This window comes from Elephantulus edwardii, unplaced genomic scaffold (assembly GCF_000299155.1).
Source record: "Elephantulus edwardii isolate Elephantulus edwardi_28Jun2011 unplaced genomic scaffold, EleEdw1.0 scaffold00045, whole genome shotgun sequence".
Taxonomy (NCBI): domain Eukaryota; kingdom Metazoa; phylum Chordata; class Mammalia; order Macroscelidea; family Macroscelididae; genus Elephantulus; species Elephantulus edwardii.
The window spans coordinates 17,708,719-17,728,844 of record NW_006399795.1 but is presented as its reverse complement, the minus strand read 5'-3'; the positions used below and the strand labels follow the sequence as shown (position 1 = coordinate 17,728,844).

At 52.4% G+C, this 20,126-nt stretch overlaps 2 protein-coding genes across 2 annotated transcripts in view; one reads left to right on the top strand and one right to left on the bottom strand.

Moving 5' to 3' along the window:
* SUGP1 (SURP and G patch domain containing 1) overlaps nucleotides 1-885 on the bottom strand; it is a 22,833-nt gene extending 21,948 nt beyond the window's left edge. Inside the window, exon 1 of the mRNA XM_006885861.1 lies at nucleotides 852-885. Within this exon, the coding sequence (XP_006885923.1) occupies nucleotides 852-885 (34 nt within the window). The remainder of the gene's footprint in view (nucleotides 1-851) is intronic.
* Nucleotides 886-1,224: 339 nt separating this feature from the next.
* On the top strand, nucleotides 1,225-19,860 carry MAU2 (MAU2 sister chromatid cohesion factor). Its single transcript, XM_006885860.1, has 19 exons — nucleotides 1,225-1,515; nucleotides 8,864-8,881; nucleotides 8,990-9,055; nucleotides 9,597-9,692; nucleotides 10,861-10,955; nucleotides 12,364-12,391; nucleotides 12,690-12,845; nucleotides 13,669-13,815; nucleotides 13,884-13,974; nucleotides 14,550-14,653; nucleotides 14,897-14,974; nucleotides 15,052-15,117; nucleotides 16,253-16,339; nucleotides 17,244-17,293; nucleotides 17,435-17,512; nucleotides 17,626-17,737; nucleotides 19,278-19,368; nucleotides 19,553-19,680; nucleotides 19,786-19,860. The coding sequence occupies exons 1-19, from the start codon at nucleotides 1,240-1,242 to the stop codon at nucleotides 19,858-19,860; spliced, it is 1,842 nt and encodes a 613-aa protein (XP_006885922.1). The 5' UTR covers nucleotides 1,225-1,239.
* Nucleotides 19,861-20,126: the final 266 nt, after the last annotated feature.

Genomic DNA, 20,126 nt, shown 5'->3' with positions numbered 1-20,126 from the left:
CAATTCAGAGTTCTGCAAAGGGACTAACCCAGGTCCTTTGCTTCTGTCATCTCACCTGCGTTCCAGCTTGGCCTCAGATGTTCCTAAAGCTGCTATCTTTTTCTTATGAATGTTTCCTGCTCAGAAAGGCCTTCTCTGGTACGGAGTTATCAGACTCTATCCTCACGCTCTCATATCATTACAATTCTCTCGCTATAAACATCAGCCCATTGTGCCTGGTCTGACACTTCAGTAGAAAGCAACCTGCAGGAAGGCAGGGCCTTGGTTTGACGGCTGTTGTACCCCAGCGTCCAGTCCAGTGCCAGGCAGACAGAAAGCACATTCCAGTGCTGAGAGAATGCATCCTAATCTGGAGGCTTGTTTGGGGGAAAAGAGATGAGCAAGTCATGTGTCTAAGCAAGCCTTAAAAACTCAAGGAAGTGTGTAAGGGGAGGGGTGTCTCAGAACAGCCCAGAGGAGCAGCTTTTCCAGAAATCGGGACGAAGGCCAGACGGCAGCTGCTACAAAAGTGGGGGAGGTAGGCAGCTCAAGATTGCCGCTACTTTGGGGACTTGAGCTCCGAACAGCCATGAGAGCTGCTCCTCTAGAAAATGGATGCAAGCAAACTGGGGTGACAGGCTTCACGGAAAGGCAGGCAGCGACTGCAAGCGAGGCGGGGAAGGGGGGCATCAAGCGACCTGGGTCTGGGGTCTAGGGGAATGCGGGAGACTCAGCAGCCGCCACTCATGAGACGACTCATGAGAACGGCTTAAAGGGGCGATGGGTTCGGGTAGCCCCACAGGAGGGTGAAATGACGGTGATTAGCCTTGAAGACGCAGGCTGGCGCCCGAGGGGGAACGAGGGGCTGTTACCTGCAACATCTCGGTTGTCCATCTTGAGACTCATCCAATCCCACAATCCTCCGGCGCCGTCGGGAGTGGGGGCTGTTACAATGCGCGCGGCACGATAGGAGATGTAGTCCGCACCAATCAGTGTCGCCCCACCACTGCGTGGAGCCCTAGGGTTTTCTTTCAAGGATCGTAAGCCTCCTTCTACCCGTGTTGTCTGGACTCTGTATCGCTGAGTAGAGAGCTCTACCTTTTCTGACACTTCTCTGAAGTCACGTTTATCTTAACCCCAAACTGCATCCCAGGATACTCTGCGCGGCAGTTCTCGCGAGAGACGAGATCACGCCAGGCCCCGCCCCTCGGGCCTGCTTCCGCCTCCCTGTGGCTGCCGCTTGTTGTTGTGGAGGCCAAGATGGCGGCTCAAGCGGCGGCGGCCGCTCAAGCTGCAGCGGCCCAGGCAGCACAGGCCGAAGCGGCTGAGTCGTGGTACCTGGCACTTCTAGGCTTCGCCGAGCACTTTCGCACCTCCAGCCCGCCCAAGATTCGCCTGTGTGTCCACTGCCTGCAGGCCGTGTTCCCTTTCAAGCCGCCGCAGCGTATCGAGGCCCGTACACACTTGCAGCTCGGTTCGGTGCTGTACCACCACACTAAGAATAGTGAGCAGGCGCGCAGCCATCTGGAGAAGGCGGTGAGCTTGGGCCGGGTCTGGCGGATAGGACGCGGGGGCCGGCCCGATGAGCTTTAGCCCGGTGGGTGGGGGACTCCAGCCGCGTCTCAGAGACCCGGGGTGCGACCCCTGCACCAGCCGCAGAACTTTCACCGCATCTGCCGGATCTCGACGCCGCCAGCCTCCAGGGACCCTAGAACTTCGGCAATGGCCTTATGTCTGAGTTCTTCTCAAGGGTGCAGAGTGATTCGCTTTTTAGGGTGCTCCCATCTCCTGTCGGACGGAGAGGCGTAGGAACCCCAACTCATCAGGTTTCCGAGAGGACCCAACTCCATCACCTGTCCGTGGGTCCCTGCGGCTTCCGGCTTTGGGGACTCTGGGAACATCAACCTGGACACTGTCGTGGCTTGAGGTTGGAGAGGGTCAAGCAAAAGGCCGAAGTGCCAGTTCAAGCATCCATTCCCTGGGAATCTGAGGGCTGGACCCAGGAGGCAGGCCCTCCTGAACCTGGAAGTCTGGCTCTTCTGGGTATCTGGAGGGTTTCATGCCTCTGTCAGTGGTGCTGGATGTGAGAGATGGGGAGGACAGGAGTTAGTGGTTTGCAGTCTTGCACTGAGTCGATCCCAATTCATGAGTGTCAGAGAGTAAAACGATTCTGTAGAATTTAGGACCAATCTGGATGCTGCTCCTGGATGGATTTGAACCACCATTCTTTAGATTAGTAGTGAGATGCAGGTTGTGCCACCCAGGGACCTTTATAGTCCTATGTGGAATCAGAATTAAAAGTGCTAAATGAGATCCAGGACTGTCACTTCTGACGGGGGCACTTCCATGGTACCACCTTGGGGGGTGGAGGGTGCTCAGTCTCGGAGCCCCTGCTTTTTTTCTTCATCTGTGTCCATCTTCCTTGGATGGCATTCATCCTCATCTTGCCTTGGAGCATCTCCACGCTTTGATGCACGTGGGAACACAGCTGTCACCTTGGATGGCCCTTGTCAGCTTCCGGTTGTGGAGTTGTTCTTGTCCAGGAGACGTTGAGCAACTCTGGGACCTCTGTCTCTTGTTGCCTCTGCCACTCACCCAACTTTGTTCTGTTTAGAGGAGAGAAGGCTTCAGGACTAAAATTCACTCTGAATTTGAACCTTACTAATGTAGTTCAATCTCGAGCCACTGCTCACAGTGCTTTGGCTTCAGAAGGAGATGGTTGGAAAGAGACTTTAGTCACCACCTAACTCAACTTCCTTGTTTGAAGAATGAGGAAATTTGTGGGCCCAGAGAGGTAAATGATTTGCTCATAGCCTCACCATGAGTTATTAACCAATTCGGGTTAAACTTGGGCACAAGATCTCCAGCTTTCATGCCCAATAACATCAGTATAGTTTTGTTGTTGAGTCGACATCAGTGGACGACAGTCCTTGTGCTTCAGAGCAGAACAAGGTTTTCAAGGCTGTGATCTTTTAGAAGTAGATTGGACTCTTTTGAAATGCCTCTGGGGAAAGTCAAACTGCCAACCTTTTGACTGATAGACAAATGCTTAACTATTTGCTCCACCCGTCCTTGGAAAAGGACATCATGCTTGGGAGGGTGGAGGGACAACGCAGGAGGGGAAGGCCCTCTATGAGGTGGATTGATTCGGTGATTGGGGTAATCGGGATGGGTGTGTCAGAGACAGTGCGATTGGCACAGGACAGAGCAGAGTTTAGGGCTGTTGTACATAGGGTTGCTATGAGTCGCAAGCGACTCGACTGCACATAACAACAACAAGTTGCTCTAGAAACAGTCATGTAAAGTACCACGAGAAAAGCTAGGCCAGACTAGGAGGTGACATTGACCTGGAAGTTACTGTTTTTGTCAGAAATGGTGAAGGATCCACTATTCTGGGGAGTGACATTTGAACTGATTGTTGAATGAGTGAGATTCACCTGGAGAGACTCTGTACTACTGAGGGGGTTGATGGCACCTGTCATGTTGAGGTCTCCAGAGCTGTGATAAAACTGTTTTCAGGAGTTAGGGCAGGAGATTATGAGGCCCATGTCGGGACAGCCATATCTGACCTTTACCAGCTTCCCATCAACAGTACAAAACCAATTCCCATGAGGTCACTCATGTCCCCCACACTTCCACACCTTTTTCTGCTTATCATAACACCAATCTTACTGCTTTACTGGGTTCAGAATCAGATGCAATACCTCACAGACCACACAGAACCATATTGGGGAAGTCAGAAGGCTTCAGGTTAGCAGAATACAGTCAGGACAGCTTCTAAAACATGCTTATAGGTGCCTTAGCCTTGACCAGTGTCACAAAGCTTTCAGTCCTGCCATTTTAGGTCTCTCTCCTGACACCCCCCCACCCACCTCCACCCCCCTGCTTGTCCAGCAAGCTTGAGCAAAGGCTCTAGCAGTCACAAGGTCTGCTCTGTCTCATCAGGTCTCTGGTTCTGCTGCTGCTGCTATGGCTGTTGCTCCCAAAGACCCTGGTCTAGTTGGCACAAGAATCTCTGACCCTGAAGGACGTGCTCCATTCTCTTGCCACTTCTGTTCTTGTGGAAAAGATAATACAGTTCTGCTGAATCCACTCAATTTAATGGCAAGACTAGCCATTCCCCTTGTGGTTAGGCTAACCTACCCTGTTTGCATATTGCCAGCCATCCACATGGCAAAGTCAGGCAGTGGCTGGGAAAGCTAGACACCAGGCCGGAGTTTGACCCTTCCGTGGATGTGCTATTTCTGAATGCTAATGCTCCGTCTTCCTCGGTTAGGACAAATCCTACTGCTCCCGACGTATCTCCTTGTGCTCATTACCCCTTTTCTGGCCATGGAGGAATTCGTCTTTTATGTCCTGTCTTGTCTAAGAGATGGCAGTCATGCACTGCTTGGCATTTGGACCTTTAGCCTTGTCCCTATGAGGTGCCTTCATCTGTCCCCCTGATCCTGAGGCTCATGCATTCTTGAAAGCCACACTCCTTTTCATACCTCACGTCAGCTGCACACGTACTTTATGCCCAGGGGACTCATTTTGCCTTCTGATGAATGCAGTTGGGAATTTGTACAGATTCCAGCTAACAGGTGGTTTTCCTCTAACTGCTTTGTGATCTTTGTGTTACAACTTCCTTCAGGCTTTGTTCTTTGTTAGTGATGTGAGTTTCCCTTGAATCAGGTAGCTGTCATCATTTTCCTCCTTTACTTTCTCAAAGCTGCTCCACAAGAATTAGAACATGTCCTCTCTTCAGAATTGGTTTTCTGGTTTCTAGTTGTGAAGAGCAAATGGTCAAAGAGATTTCAATATGTACCCCCCCCCCATTCCGCCCAACACAATAATTGGGGGAGGGGGAAATCCTCCCACTTTCATTCCTTTCTAAGGTCAGTAACTGAAGGATTTTGAATAATGTTTCTCCCTGACAGTTTTTTTTCTTCACTGGATTAATTTTCTCTTGTTTCTTGTTAGTAGTTGCCACAGTCTTGTTAGTAGTTGCCACTGAATTGACCCTGACTGACAACTGTCCCATTCGCAACAGAACAAACCATTGCCCCGTGTTGTGCCATCTCCGTGAGTGAGTGTCCATTGTTGCAGCCACTGTGTATTACGAGTGCTTTTCAACGTAGGGAGCTCATCTTTCGGTATTATTTTGGTGTCCTTTTGTGATCATGTGGTAACGGTAGTAACTTGTTAGGACCATAAATAAAACAAACATTCAATTACCCTCTGAACTGTGTTCAGCATACTGTTATTTTCATAATTTGTTCTTTTGGAGACCTTGATCTCTTTGGTAAAATATTTTCTATTAGACTAGTTTGTGGTTGTTTTGGTTTTCTTTCTGTCCACCTGTTTATGTCAGTGTTTATAAGTGCATCTTTAGCCACGTTTGCTTATCACAAGCTACCAAATGTATAACATCATCAAGCTTCCTAACTTTATAGGAAAGGAAGAATCCCCTTAGCCAAGGATGGGTTAGCTTCTCCTTTTCCGAGTCAAGACTGTGATGCACCAGGAATATCCCTGACACACACTGCCCTGTGACAGTTTGTGTCCTGTTTGAATTGGCTGAGCTCTCCTTCACTATTAGGAGTTCACGAGGGACCGTTATCTGAGAGGATTCAGCTTTTTGGCTGTGTCGTCAGAACACACCTTTTCACGATAATGATGAGCTGCTTATATAAATCTGGCTCGAGAGTTGATGAATTCTGTAGACATGTCAGGTGTGAGCTGTGCTCTTTCGAAGTATCTTCTTCCTTTATCTATTTCTCTTATTGTGTGTGCTCCTTGATCCTAGAATATTTTGTCTTATTTTTACACCCATCTTGCAGGTGGAAAAGCTTGTTTCAGCCATTTGTTTGTTGTATCATCAGGAAACTGTGCATTTGGAGTTACATATTTCTGTGTTCTCTCTTAACTTTTGATCTCATTTCCTTTTGTCCTTGTTCCTGAGAATCACATTCTCCTCAGATTTTCCTGATTTGAAAAGCACCGGGAAGTAAATGCTTTTTCTCTGGGATGTTTTCTGCAATTCAGACAACTGTTTGTCATGTCATCATTGCTTTTGTCCTCTTTAGTTGGAATAAAACGGCTCTCACTGGCCTTGTTTGGAGCTGTTCTTATAAGTCACTCTCATGTTGATTTTGAGTCTTGGCACCTTTGTACATGCAAAGTACAACTTAAGCTTTATAGGGTTTTCAGAAGCAGATTGCAGGCCTTTCTTACAAGATGCCTGTGGGTACATTCGATCTGCTAACCTTCCAGCTGGTAGATGAATGCTTAACTGTGCCACTCAGAGCTTCCTAACTTCAATAATACTAACTCCAAATCATGTCATTTGTTAATCCTTCTACCTGATGTAGTCTCAGTCAGTCTGTGGCTTTTCAGTGTGTAGCTAAATGCTTCCCTTTCCTTTCTTAAGTCCCAGGAGGCTCTCATGAGCCCCCAGCCCAGAGCAGCCAGAATAGCTTCCTTCTTCCTTTAGGGTCCTTGATAAAATCTATGTTACCAGAGCTATCCTGCCTCTCCTCATGTCCCATTCCCTCCTCACTCTCATTCTCCCAGGCCTCAGGCTTTAGGGCTTTGCCAGTCGGGCATCATCCTGGAGTGGCCGGAAAGCTCCGCATGTGTTCCATGATGTCACCAGCACTAGCAATTTGATCGAGAAACAGTGACTTCTGTGGGCTTGACTTTCAGCGGGAAAGGCCTCAGGTGTGTGGAAGTAAAGGTTCCCAGTGACTCTAGATAAACTCTGCTTATCTGGCGCTTGTTCACCAAGCACCTGTTCCAGGGCTGCAGTGCCCACCCTGGGGCTTTTTCTGACTGCCCTCTTGTCAGGGCTCAGCATGAGCAGCACAGGAAATGAGGGCAGCGGATGTCATAGGTGGAGACTCTCATCCTCAGCTCTGCATTTAGGCAGGGAACGCACGGAGCCAGGTTTAAAGGCATGTAGTTCAGAATGGCCCATGTCTAGCCAGGCCCGTGGTCCCAGGTCTGCGCTTTGTTTTTCTTGGTGCTGGCATAGGTTGGGCCTTGAGATGTAGGCAGGTCACACCCAGTCTCATCCACAGTCACGAAGGACCTCTCTCTCCCCTGGGAAGAGGCGATTCGTTCTCCAACACAGACAAAAAGTGAGGGGCCCTTCCAGGAGAGAGGAGGCTGGTCATCAGCAGACCTGTGGGAAGCAGGAGGAAGGCAGGCCTTGCTGAGTAGGTACTGACCTGCTAAGAGAGAAGAGGAGCACAGAGCAATTGACAGGAAGGCAGTTGCCCTCACAGAGCTCTCTGAGGGAGGACAGGGTACTCACTGTGTCCGTGTCCAGTCTGCCATGCTTCTGAAGCCAAGGGTGCAGGGCGCATTTCTAAAGCCCACCATCATGGGCAAGTGCGCATCGCCAGCCACAGACCTAAAATGAGAGTCCCTTCTGTTTCCTCCTTGCACATTTCTCAGGGATGACATTGGCCATATAGCTAGTCCTGTGATGTCTGATGTCCCCAGCTCTGACTCGCATACCGACCACTAATAATCTCCATGATTTCTCCAGTCCTGGATTTGGTATTGGCCATACAGCCAGCCTCAGATGGGTGCATTTGTTAGAGCTTGTCCCTGCTGGGCTCAGGCTCACTCAGAGCCAGCAGTAATGTTGGGAGTACTTTCTTGTATGCCTTGAGCTTTGTTCACGTTCAGGCTCTTTCTGTTCGCTTTGTACTTTAGCTGACACCCTTCAAAACTAGTGTCCCCCAAAAGAGCTTTCTCCCCCTCCCACCACGCCCCTGTCTGGCCACTTATCCATTGGAATGCAGCCTCTGACTCCTCTGTCTTGTGCACAGTCCTGCTACAGCCACCTAGATGGAGTAGGCTTCTCATTTAGGCTCCAGCCCAACCCCACAAAGGCTCCAGGGTGTTGTGAGTGGGTTCTAACGCAGAGCCAGGGGTGTGTCATGGGGAGATCCATTGGCCTTTCAGCCCCAACCCCCAGCACCAACACCTCCCCATCCGTGTGCAGGTCCCTCTCTTCCCAGAGAGTACCCACACACTGTTCCCCGTGCTCCCCTCAGCTGCTTGTTCCATATTCAGGCAATGTTAAGGGTTTGTTATGTTCATAGACTGGTAAATAGAGAGCCTGATTGTCTCTGTGCATGTGTGGGACCCTCTGATGTATTAGCCAGACTGGTTGTGTGCATGTGTGGGACCCTCTGATGTGTGAGCCTGACTGGCTTGTGTGCGTGTGTAGGACCCTCTGATAGATGCACCTTTCAGGTAGAGCATAGGTCATTCAGAGAGGGCATGGAGAGCACAGGCCTCACCATCTCCCAGCTCCCACCACCAAGCCCTCCCTGTACCTGTGAAACTTCCTTGTACCGCTGACATTTCTTCTCTTCAAGGCTCTGTTCATACTGCTCCTGCTGTTAGCTCCTCCTTCCTCCTCTCAGACCCCCAGACCCAAGTCAGCCTCCTGGACACATTTTCCAAATATTACTATTGTATAATGTCTAAAGAGGGCCTGCCTCCACTGCCTTGAAGTGGCCTCTGATTTGGAGCTGTCTTAGGATAGGAGGTGGTCTGCTGCCCCCTTTGCTCAGATGCAACATTGGAAGATAAGAAATGGGGACCAAGTGTACAGGGAGCTCCTTCCCAGACCACCAACCCTACCCTTATTACCAGGTACTTGTCCTTAATATCATTATTCTCAGGGATCCCCCAAATAGTCTGTAGCTTCCAGTCCCTGAGTGGCATGGAGGAGCACCCTTCTAGGCAGAATTGGCACCCTCACCTCCACGGGAGCACCTAGTACCTCAGGTAGCAACAGAGCCTGTGTCCACCCTCTAGAATAGACCCAGACCATGTGCTGGCAGCTTGACTGACAACTAATTTTTCTCTCCTTCTCTTTCAGTGGTTGATATCACAACAAGTATCCTTTTCTTGTTTGAGTGCAAGAATGTCTTGTATTGTTGTGTCTGTCTGTGAGACAGTGTTTGGCCTTGCCTGAAATTCACACGTCCTTAACCAGACCGAACAGGTCCCACAGTTTGAGGATGTCAAGTTTGAAGCAGCAAGTCTCCTGTCTGAATTGTACTGCCAGGAGGTAAGAACATTCAAAAATTATTAAAAGCAAAACATTCTTTCCTGGGAGGGAAAGCCTAGCAATAAATTAGACCTCTTTGTTTTAAGACCTCAGGGTACTTCCTTGCCCACTTCCCCCTTGAAGCTCTCTTCTGAAATTCATAGCCCAGTTCTTGTGCAAATTCACTTTCTCAGGTTGGTCCCTGCTATACCTGAAAATCACCCTGTGTCCTTTCAAACCAGAACATGTCGGGGAAGGGATGTGAGTGAGGGCCATGTGACTGTGTAATGGCCAGGCCTCTGATCACAGAGCAAGAACAAAGGAAATTATTGCCTGATTTTACCGCTCAGAATTTTGAACTGTAATGGGTAGAGTTGGTTGAGAGTGCTGCAGAATTCTCAGGCATTGAGTCCAGTAACATACCTCTGAATCTAAGTTGACAATCCAGGGCTTGCCAACAAGTGTGAGGTGTCAGCTCCCTGGCACCAGATGCTGCATGAGGGGACCCAGTTAGGCTGCTCCATCTAGTTTCCTCCACAAACTCCACAGTCTTTCGTTTCAGAATTCCGTGGATGCAGCAAAGCCTCTCCTGCGGAAAGCAATCCAGATCTCACAGCAGACACCGTACTGGCACTGCCGCCTGCTCTTCCAGCTTGCTGTGAGTATCATGACCAGGGTACTAGAGGCCAGGACCATGGCAATAGGGCTGAGCATGAGCCCCAAAATCGGCAGCACTCAGGGCAGAGAGTGACAGTGAGCCTTATGACCTAGGTTTGGTGTGTTCTGGACAGCTTCTCCAGAGCTGTGTATATTAAGAGCTGTGCGCAAAACCTACCTGAGTGAGATGGAGACTCCCAGAGCCCCACACGCAGGGACTGTGAGTGGAACTGACAGCACTACCAGGGGCTGGGCTCCCAGGGCTGCGTGCACAAAGTGAGGGGCAGGCTGGTGTGTCTTGGTTCTGTCATGATCCTTACAGTCTCCCTTTTGTGCCCCTTCCTGATGCCCTTCAGCCCCTCTGCCACTCCCAGTAGAAATCCTCAGGCTTTCTTCCTGCCCACAGCTCAGCTGGCTCTATGAGGCAGCCCTGACACCTGTCTCCTCGGGGAGTGGATACTGGCCCAAGAGGCCCTCACTGGGCTAAAAGAAACCGTGCGCTCTCCCCCCCTCCCCCTGGGTCCCTTGTCCCTTTAGGTCTGGCTTCCCAGTTCCCAGTGATCTCCTTGGACCATACCTGCATTATTCGTCTCCCTCTGCATTAATAATGCCTGTATCTCCCTAGATCTGTACCTCTACCACCTCACCCGATACTCTCATGTGATACTCTCATACTCTGTCCTGAATGCACTAGTGGTGCTGGGCCACAGGTAAACTACCTATTAGAGGCCACAGTGGTGATTTTCAGCAGTTGGCTACTATGGTCACATCGGGTCCCTTCTGTGACTGCAGTCCCATTCCACAGTAGGAAGCAGGGATGAATCTTAGCTCCCTCCACCCTTGGTCTGGAACGGTCAACTCCCGCTCCCCAGAGATTCCCTCCCCATGGACCCAGAGTGCCCTGAGGTACCACTGCCCCTCTGACCACGAAGATTGATCTACAGGTGACCCTGAGTGTATACCTGTGTATACTCACAGAGGCCTTGCACGCAATTTGAGTGTGGTGACAGAAGCCATAGGCAAGTGACTTCTGTGCCCAGAGCTGATGCTGAAGGGGTTTCCTGAGAAGCAGAGGGTCTAATTTCTTACTAGGGAGCAGTCTGCTTCCAGCCATCAGATGTTCTGAAACAGGATGCCTGGAAGCCAAGGTCCCTACCCTCTCCTTTCAGCAACTGCACACACTGGAAAAGGACTTAGTGTCAGCCTGTGACCTGCTGGGCGTGGGAGCCGAGTATGCCCGAGTAGTGGGATCCGAGTACACACGGTGAGTACACTGGTGTGCACCGATTGCTCTTTTTTTCACATGCCTGGCAGACCAATGGGATTTCAGTGTAAGGCTGTCAAAGATGTGGAGATAAACACTGCTCACAGAACTTAGAGTAAACATGTTTGAAGTTGGTTATGAGGGTGAGGTGGGTGGGTGTGCTAAGGTATGGGGACCGGCCTCATTTCTAGTACATAACTAATGAGCCTCCATACTGTGTGCTATGATGCTCTACAGTGTAAGCAGGGCCCTGGAGTGTGCAGCCCAGCTCTTGTAAATGACCTTAGGGGAAGCTGTGGGGGAGACTGTAGGGACTTTCCTACCCAGAGCAAGAGAAAGGGAGGATGTTCACGCAATTGCTTGGATTACCTGGAAGCTGCTAGTTCTGCTGAAGGGGAGAGGTAAGAGGTTGGACTTGACTAGTGTTCACTGTACACACTCCATACCGGCCTTTTGTCTTTTTCCCCCACATGGGAAAAATCCTCTAAGCGGACACCTCAGACAGTTCTGTGTGAGCTGGGTTGTTGGATGAGGGTCTGCTGCAAAAGCCTCCTGGGGCTGACAGACCTCCTTCCCTCAGTGTGGTGCCCTCGAGCTAGCATGTGGATAGAGCACAGACAATAGTCTTTCTTCTCCAAGTGACTCTTGATGGCCCTGAGCTTTGAGTCTCTGCATGTGTTTTGGGATGAGGAGGTATGTCATCATCCTTCACTAGCTACTGTCTGCGTCTGCACAGCAGACCCAGCAACCTGCATAGCACTGTGAGGGCAGGAGGGGCTCAGGAAAGTGCAGTCTCCTCACCTGCCTAGGGACACATAGGGGTCTCTGCAGCCAGTCAGCACAGCAGAATGACAGCTCAGGGTGGACAGGATGGGGAGCCTGCCTGTAGCATAATTCCTCACATCCCACAAAAATCACTGAGGTGGCTGGAGAAGGAAGACTGTAGGTTCTACCCCCATTATTTGTGCTGTTTCCCAGTTTCTTCAGCATGCTTTTGTGTTCCTGTATTTGTTGCTGATGGAAGCAGTGCATGCCTGTGGAAGGGGCAAGGAGGCCTAAAGGGGCAATAAAAGCCTCTGAACTTGGCTCCCCTGCGGATGGAGATTGTGGATAGTGGAGAAATTAGCCCGTCTGGGGCCTCATGAGTCATCCCTTAGATCCCTAGAGACCCTGAGTGGGATACAGGCCTGATCACAGGCAGGATGGGGGGTACCGGGGGCTGTACTGAGCTGAGAACAGATTCCAGAGGATGGGGCTAACTCTGCCAAGATGACAATAAAACAGAACTAAGATGTCCTGTCTCATCAGCACAGTCCATGGACCCTCATGTGAGGTTCTCATGTGCACTGCGGCACTCTGGTCCTGGGATGGTGCCCTCTCTAGGCCTGACTCCCTGTCTCTCTTCCAGGGCGCTGTTCCTGCTTAGCAAAGGGATGGTAAGTGAGTGTGTGGACAGCTGCGGGCATGCATGGCTGCTGCTTCAGAGGTGAGGGTGAGGTCCTAGTGCCCTGCCCAGGTTCAGAAGTGAGGTTCAGGCTCCAGAAGCTGGTACTTAAGGGGAAGGAGACAGAATTAAAGCCCAAGAGTCTGATTCTGATTGGTTTTTACCCCCTTCAAGCCCAAGATCTAGGTGGTGGTTCCTTCTCTTTGATGGGGACTTAGAGCTGCGGGGTCTTGCCATGGTGGCAAAGCCCCCCCTCCACATTGGACCCCAGGACCTGTGTATTTCCCCAGTTGCTCCTGATGGAGAGGAAGCTACAAGAGGTCCACCCACTGCTGACGCTGTGTGGGCAGATTGTTGAGAACTGGCAAGGAAACCCTATCCAGAAGGAATCACTACGGGTCTTCTTCCTGGTGCTTCAGGTGACTCACTATCTGGATGCCGGGCAGGTGTGTATTGCCTTCTGCCTGGGAGTGGGCTGCTCTGTGGGCGGTGGTCCCACCACAGCAAACCTTCAATGTCCCTGTCTGCTGGCTCCTTGCCTCACACTGCTTCCTGTTAGAACGCTCTGCGTGTCCGCGGTGTCTACTGCGTACACTCAGTGCACACAGCACTGTCTGGGGCCGCCTCTGTGCAGCCATGCTTGTCCCATTGCCTTTTCCACTTCTGTTTGGTGACAACTATAAGACAAAGGACTGGTGTGATCAGTGTATCTGAGACCCTGTTGTCCCCAAGATGTTGTGACAGGCACATTTTTAGCACCATGGGCCAGCCGCATGTGTGCCACCCTCCAGTCCTGCCCTCATGGCTCAAGGCCATCTGTGGGTCCTTGGACAAGACCTCCCTTGATGGGGAGTCCAGTATGCACAAACTGCATCCCCTCCAGGAGCCTGGACCAAGTGGCTTCTTCCCAACCTGGGGCTAACCTGAGCTCCCAGCCAAGGGTCTGTGTGTCAGGCGATAGTGTGGCTGAGCAGCCAGATGTGTTCTTGCCAGGCTGACCCACTTGGGGAGGGGGGAGATCCTGCAAGAGGTAGGACACAGTGATAAAAGAGTGTGGGGCTCCTGGGCAGAGAGAACATGCAACCAGGTAGCAGAGGAGAAGTCTGTGAGCCACCGTGTGGGGGCTGGGCTCCTGAGAGTCATGGGCAGTTAACTCCTTGGGAGACTCAAGTGACAGCTCAGGTGTGGGGTTCAAGTACAGGATCAGGTATGTGCAACTCAGGCACAGGCTTAGACGTGGAAATCAGATGTGCCCCACCCTCCACCTAGGTGAAAAGCGTAAAACCTTGCCTGAAACAGCTGCAACAGTGCATCCAGACCATCTCCACACTGCACGACGATGAGATCCTGCCCAGCAACCCCGCCGACCTCTTCCACTGGCTGCCCAAGGAGCACATGTGCGTGCTCGTCTACCTGGTGAGTGCCGCCCGGCCCATGGGCATGTGTGCACTGGCCTCCCATGACGCCCCCTGCTCTTGTCATAGGTGACTGTGATGCACTCCATGCAAGCTGGCTACCTGGAGAAGGCACAGAAGTACACTGACAAGGCTCTAATGCAGCTTGAAAAACTCAAGAGTGAGTCGGCAACCTACATCACGGCTTTGGGGGCCGGTGGGGCAGTATCTGAGAGGCCACCAACCATCTTTGCTTGATGGGGTTCTCAGAGCAGACTGATCACTTTCACTCTTGCTGATTTGTAAAGAATTGGTGGGCCCCGAGCCAAAGCCAGGGTTATTGGCAATCATTCTGTCCTGGAATCGGACCAGTTTTATGTAAATGTGGAGGAAAAAACTGGTGGGAAGAAAACCCAGCCTCCTCAGTGAGAGTTGTTGGGCTCCAGCACCTGACATCGAGGCATTTGGTTCCTCCCAGCGTCTTCCCTGCTCTCTGCATCCCCTTCAACCTCTCTCAGACCCTTGTGTCCCAACACTGGGCCAAACGAGAACTCTTCAGGATCCCCAGAGTCTTCCTAGAAATGAGCATGTTGTGTCTCACTGTCCAGTCTTTGTGGGGCTTAAGTCAGGAGAGCCACTGGGGCAGAAAAGCTTATAGGACGCCCTCCGGCTCCTGTGCTCTCCTTCATTTGATCACTCCCTTACCCTCTGCCAACCCCATGTTCACCTGTGTATTTCCCCCTTCTCTCCCCACAGTGCTGGACTGCAGCCCTATCTTGTCCTCCTTCCAAGTGATCCTGCTGGAGCACATTATCATGTGTCGGCTCGTCACAGGGCACAAGGCTACTGCTTTGCAGGAGGTGGGCCTGGGGACCGTGGGGGCCCAGGAGGGTGGGTGCTGGGTCTCAGTGCCACCTGGGAAACTCATCATGTTACCCCTCTATGGTCACAGTGACTTAAGATTTTGACAGACCGATAGTCCCTGTCCCCAGAACGTGCATGCTTGGGTGGGTGTTGTCAACAACAGTCACCCTCAACTCCTTCCTGAGCCAGGGAGTCTAGGGAAGGCTGGCCTCTGTGACACTGTCCAACCCCACCCCTAGATCTCTCAAGTCTGCCAGCTATGCCAGCAGTCCCCACGTCTCTTCTCCAACCATGCAGCACAGCTGCACACGTTGCTGGTGAGTTTGGCTGCCTGCTCCCTGACAGTTTGGTCTAGAACACACACTGCGGCATTCTGACGTGTGACTCTTTCCAGGGCCTGTACTGTGTCTCAGTGAATTGCATGGACAACGCAGAGGCTCAGTTCACCACAGCCCTACGGGTAAGGGGCAGGTGTGGGGAACCCCGTGAAAACCAGCATTATCAGTGATGTGTGGGGCTTCTATGAGGGCACCTGTGCTTGGTCTTTGTGCACCGAAAAAGGCTCCAACCACTTGTTTCTCTCCGGGATGTAATTTGGACTTGCTGGGAATGACCTCCAGCCCGCAAGGAGATGAGGCTAGGGGATCTAACCAAAAAGCTGGAGGTGGCAGAGCATCGGACCACTGTGCAGACAAGCTCTGGGTACCTGCTCCATCCCCAGACCTTCTGCCTGGCGTGAATCATTGCTCAACGGAAGGTCTAGGTCCTCTCAATAGGCTTGGTGGACCTGTCCAGGGTTGGCCCCCGGCAAGGGCAGAAGGTGGGGCTCAACCAGATCCTCTGAACCCTGCCCCAGCCACTCATCCTGGGGGCACTGGGAGTTCCTCCCACTGTGAGACTGCCCTTTGGAAGTAATTAACTGGTGCCATTGAGGCATTGTGTGCTGTGCGTGCAGACCATTGGGCCAAGTGTCACTACTGGACCATTGAGGGGCCTTTCACCTGGCCACCCCGACCACAGACCAGGTCTTGAATGGGGGCTTTGCACTCTGCAGTATAAACAGCACAGCCCACAGGTAGTTCTGCTTCTCCCCCAGTAGATCAGTGTCTGCTGAACTAGGTAGGACCTTCTCAGCCACCGTCCCCTCAGCTTCTGTGCTGGGTTGTGCCATTCTTTCCCCTCAGTCTCTGGTGGGTTTTGCTGTTTGTGCTGGCCATGCCTACAGCGCCCAGGTACTCATAATAATTCCTTGTCCTCCTTTCTCTACTCCCACAAGTAGCTGTTGCTCATCACACTCTCTCCCCCACCAAGATTCTCTGTGGTACACACCCCCAAGCCACTGCCCCAGGGCTGCACAGACAGTCCCCCAAACAGCTCTTGACAGGAGGTGGTGTGAACCATGGGAGAGCTGCCAGGGCCCTCAGAGGAATCTGTCCTAATGCAGGGCTCAGGCAGTTAGTTTCTCAGTTTCTTTCCAAACTCAAGTGGGTGACTTTATGATAAGAAGTGAGACCTTTGTGTTGAGAGACTTGTCTGCAAAAAGCAGATGCTTATTGGCTGTGGTACAGCCAGCCTAATGCCGTGTCTCCCTCCAGCTCACCAACCACCAGGAGCTGTGGGCCTTCATTGTCACCAACCTGGCGAGTGTGTACATCCGGGAAGGAAACAGGCACCAAGAGGTAGTAGGTGACATGCTTCATGTTTGCTGCCTCTCGACTTCCTCCTGTGTAGGCTGTCCTGGCGTAGCAGACTCAGCAAGGCCCAGGCATGGGCTGTGAGGGTGGCCTCCAGGCAGGAGGAGCCTCACTGAAGACAGTGCCACGTTCATGTGGGGGGACTGCTGTGCTGTGGGGAGTTGACGAGGCCGCAAGGCCTCAGCACTTAGGGCAGGGAGCGCCCAGGCCTGGGCTGGACAGCACTTCAGGGATGAGGACACTCCCAGGGCCCTTCCTCCCAGGCTGCATGTACTCACACAAGATTTTGTGCCACCTGGGTCCCCTCTTACCCTATTGGCCCCCTTCCCTCCATCCTTAGAGTCCCTGTTTGAACTCCTTAGTCCCCTTCTACACCTGAGATACCTTCAATCCTCAGTCTTGATCTCCCTCTAGCCCTGTACCCTCCTTTCAAGAGTTTTCTTCTAGGCCTGAAGTCCCCCTTCTAGTGCCCTTGTGCCCACATCTACATCCCCTCCAGTCCTAGATGACCCCTCCAAGCCACCCAGACATGACCTCGTATCACCTGCAGCCTTTACTCTTGCCCTCACTCTTCTGTCCACCATCAATGTGGCTGTGCCATAGAGGCTGACCCCTCGTGGATCCCTGTTCACTTTTGCTCCCCAGCCCCCATGCAGCAACCTGAAGCTTATAAAATACCAGTAGCACAATCACCATCACCTTTCTGGGCATCTCATCTCTTCTAAGTAGAACACATGCACATAGGCCCCTTATCCTCTTCCTCTTTTGGATGCATGATTCCCCGTTCTGGGCCCACCACATGGGCATCAGACCACTGGGAAACTGGTCAAATCTGGGGTGGAGTGCACCAAGTTCAAAATCGCCACCCTCTGACTGACTTCTCTACCCCTAGCTGTACAGCCTGCTGGAGCGGATCAACCCAGACCACAGCTTCCCCGTCAGGTACGCCTCGGCCTCGTACCGTGCTCCCAGAGCTGGAGCCAAGTGTCCATGGCCACCCTCCTCTCCTGGGCTGTCAGGGCCTGCGATCCCCTCGTCCATCCTCTAGACCAGCTCGGACACCGTTTTCCCTTTCCCCCTCAGCTCCCACTGCCTCCGGGCAGCTGCCTTCTACGTACGTGGGCTATTCTCCTTCTTCCAGGGCCGCTACAACGAGGCCAAGTGAGTGTCATGTGTCCATCCACTGTACCCTTTCCCACCTCTTGGGCTGAGCCCAGCCTTGAGGCCACTGGGAGGTGTCCTAGAGGAAGTGTGACATCTGTCCTCTTGCATAGGCGGTTCCTGCGGGAGACCCTAAAGATGTCCAATGCGGAGGACCTGAACCGGCTGACAGCCTGCTCCCTGGTGCTGCTGGGCCACATCTTCTACGTGTTGGGGAACCACCGGGTAGGCAGGCCACAGTTCATTCCCCAACCCCCTCTAACTGCTCTCCTTCCACAAGTACCGGAGGCAGGCAAGCTCCCAAGTGGAGCCTCATATTCCCAGCACTCTGGGCTTTTTCTTCTGTCCTGGCACCAGTGTTCCTTCCCATTCTGCTTGGGCTGTTGACAGCATGTGGCATACCTGTCGCCTTTAGGATCCTGTTCTGCCTCAGGACATGGTCCCCACCCTCAGCTGGGGCCTTTGAGGGCCAGCACCACCTGGGACAATCCCAGCACCCTATTTCCATCCTTCACCCAGAGCCACCCTGGATTCCCGTCCCAGACTAGCACCTCTCTGGGAGTCTCATGTTCAGGTCGCTTTTGGGGCTGTGTGTGGTCACCTGCTTAGTCACCTCTGTACTTCACAAGCCTCAAGTTTGTTAAAAGTGTTTCCCAGCTCATGAAACGTCACATGTATGTTGTAGAAATGTGGAGAATAGAGGGAGTCAAATCTTTCCAGCCTCCAGTCCCTGAGCAGGGGTGGGCTAGACTTCCTCCCTGGGTTTGGCAGCCGTCAGCTTATCTCCACCATGTCTTTTAACAGCAGCAAGTGTGTTACAGTGTTTTGTGCCTGCAGTGTGAGATTTCCCAGGATGGGTCTCTCAGGGCATCCATCCCTGAGTGCAGAGAGGACTCTTCCCCCCCCCCTTGGCTTCCACACTGCAGAGGCCACTGTACTTCAGCCTGGATCCCTGTGAACTCGACCCTCAGGCCCAAGGAAGAGCATTCCTTTTCTTTATGCTAAGGCTTGATAATTTAAATCATCCAAACAGGAGACAGCTTAGGGAGGACTAGAAGGTGTTTACTTTGTAACTAAGGACAGTGTGTCTCCCTTTGTTGTGGTTATCTTATTGCTGGCCCACAAGAATGGGAGGGTTTGTGTCTACATGATAGGTTCGCCAGCATCCCTGGGCTGCAGGTGACCGTTTGAGCTCTTTGGTTGCTGACGTGGTAGCCTGTACAGTAATACAAGTCCCTTTCCTAATCCAGGGCTTTCAGGCTGGTCTACTCAGGAACTCGGGAGGGAGCTGGTGGGTGTACTGGGAGCAGCTGGCACCTTATGTAGCCTCAGCAGATGGTTGCTGCCCATGCTTCAATGTCGGAGAGACAGCCCTGTCCCATTTTTATTCCCTTGTCCAACAGACAGGCTCCATGTTCCCTGTAGTGCTTTTTCAAAGTACAGTTTCTGCTTCTCTCAGCCTTGGGACCCCTGAATCTGTTTTTTTTCCAAGCTCATGATTGAGGCCCAGAACTTCCTATGTTGGAATGGAGTCACCTAGGTTTTCAGGGGTGTTGGGGTGGGACTAGGGGAGGGTGTGGGAGCAGGGTTATGCTTCCTGAATGGTCAAGAGTGCTGAAGAGAGAACCATTTGGGGTGAGTTTTGTGCTTGGAATGAGTTTGCCAGTGGCGACAAGGAAATACAGACTGGGCCAGGCTCAGTGGATTGCTTCTAGGCTCCCCCTGCCTCTAGCCACTCAGCCCCCTCCCTGCTCTGGATTCACAGGAGAGTAACAACATGGTGGTGCCTGCCATGCAGCTGGCCAGCAAGATCCCAGACATGTCCGTGCAGCTGTGGTCGTCAGCCCTGCTCAGAGGTGGGTGTGATAGGGGCCCCTCCTCCCAGCCCTCCATAGTCCAGGCAAGTCGTGCCCGTGGGAGAAGCTTTGAGGCAAATGACATGCTCAGGAGGTGATATGTGTGGAGTTGGAGGGTGACATGCCTGGGCGATGGGCCCGAGGAGTGACGAGCTGGGGTATGTATGTGACATGCTCACCGTAGATCTGAACAAAGCATGTGGGAATGCCATGGATGCACACGAGGCGGCCCAGATGCACCAGAACTTTTCCCAGCAGCTGCTCCAGGACCATATTGAGGCCTGCAGTCTCCCTGAGCACAACCTCATCACGGTATGGATAACGGGAGGGTCCACCAGAGGCTCCTGGCCATTTGGTTGTGCATGGAGTGGGAAGTGGGGCCTTGGAGGAGCCTTATGTCTGTGTCTTCTTCCACAGTGGACAGACGGCCCACCTCCTGTGCAGTTCCAGGCCCAGAATGGACCCAACACCAGCCTAGCCAGCCTCCTGTGAGGCTGGTCCTGGGGTGGCCCTGATGTGACTCGCCAGCCCGGAGCTTCTCTTCCCAGGCGCAGCGTGGCGCCCAGCGCCATCTTCTGTTTGGTGGCCAGGCCACTTGCACCTTGCTGGAAGGACAAATGGACGCTTGCCGCCTTTTCTGGGGTTTATGGTGTGTGTCTCAGGTCAGAGCTGCCCTGGGAGTAGACACTAAACGCATTCTCCTCTCCATCGGGTCAGGCTCACCAGGAAGCAGGGCTGGCAAGGAGTAAGGCCCTCTG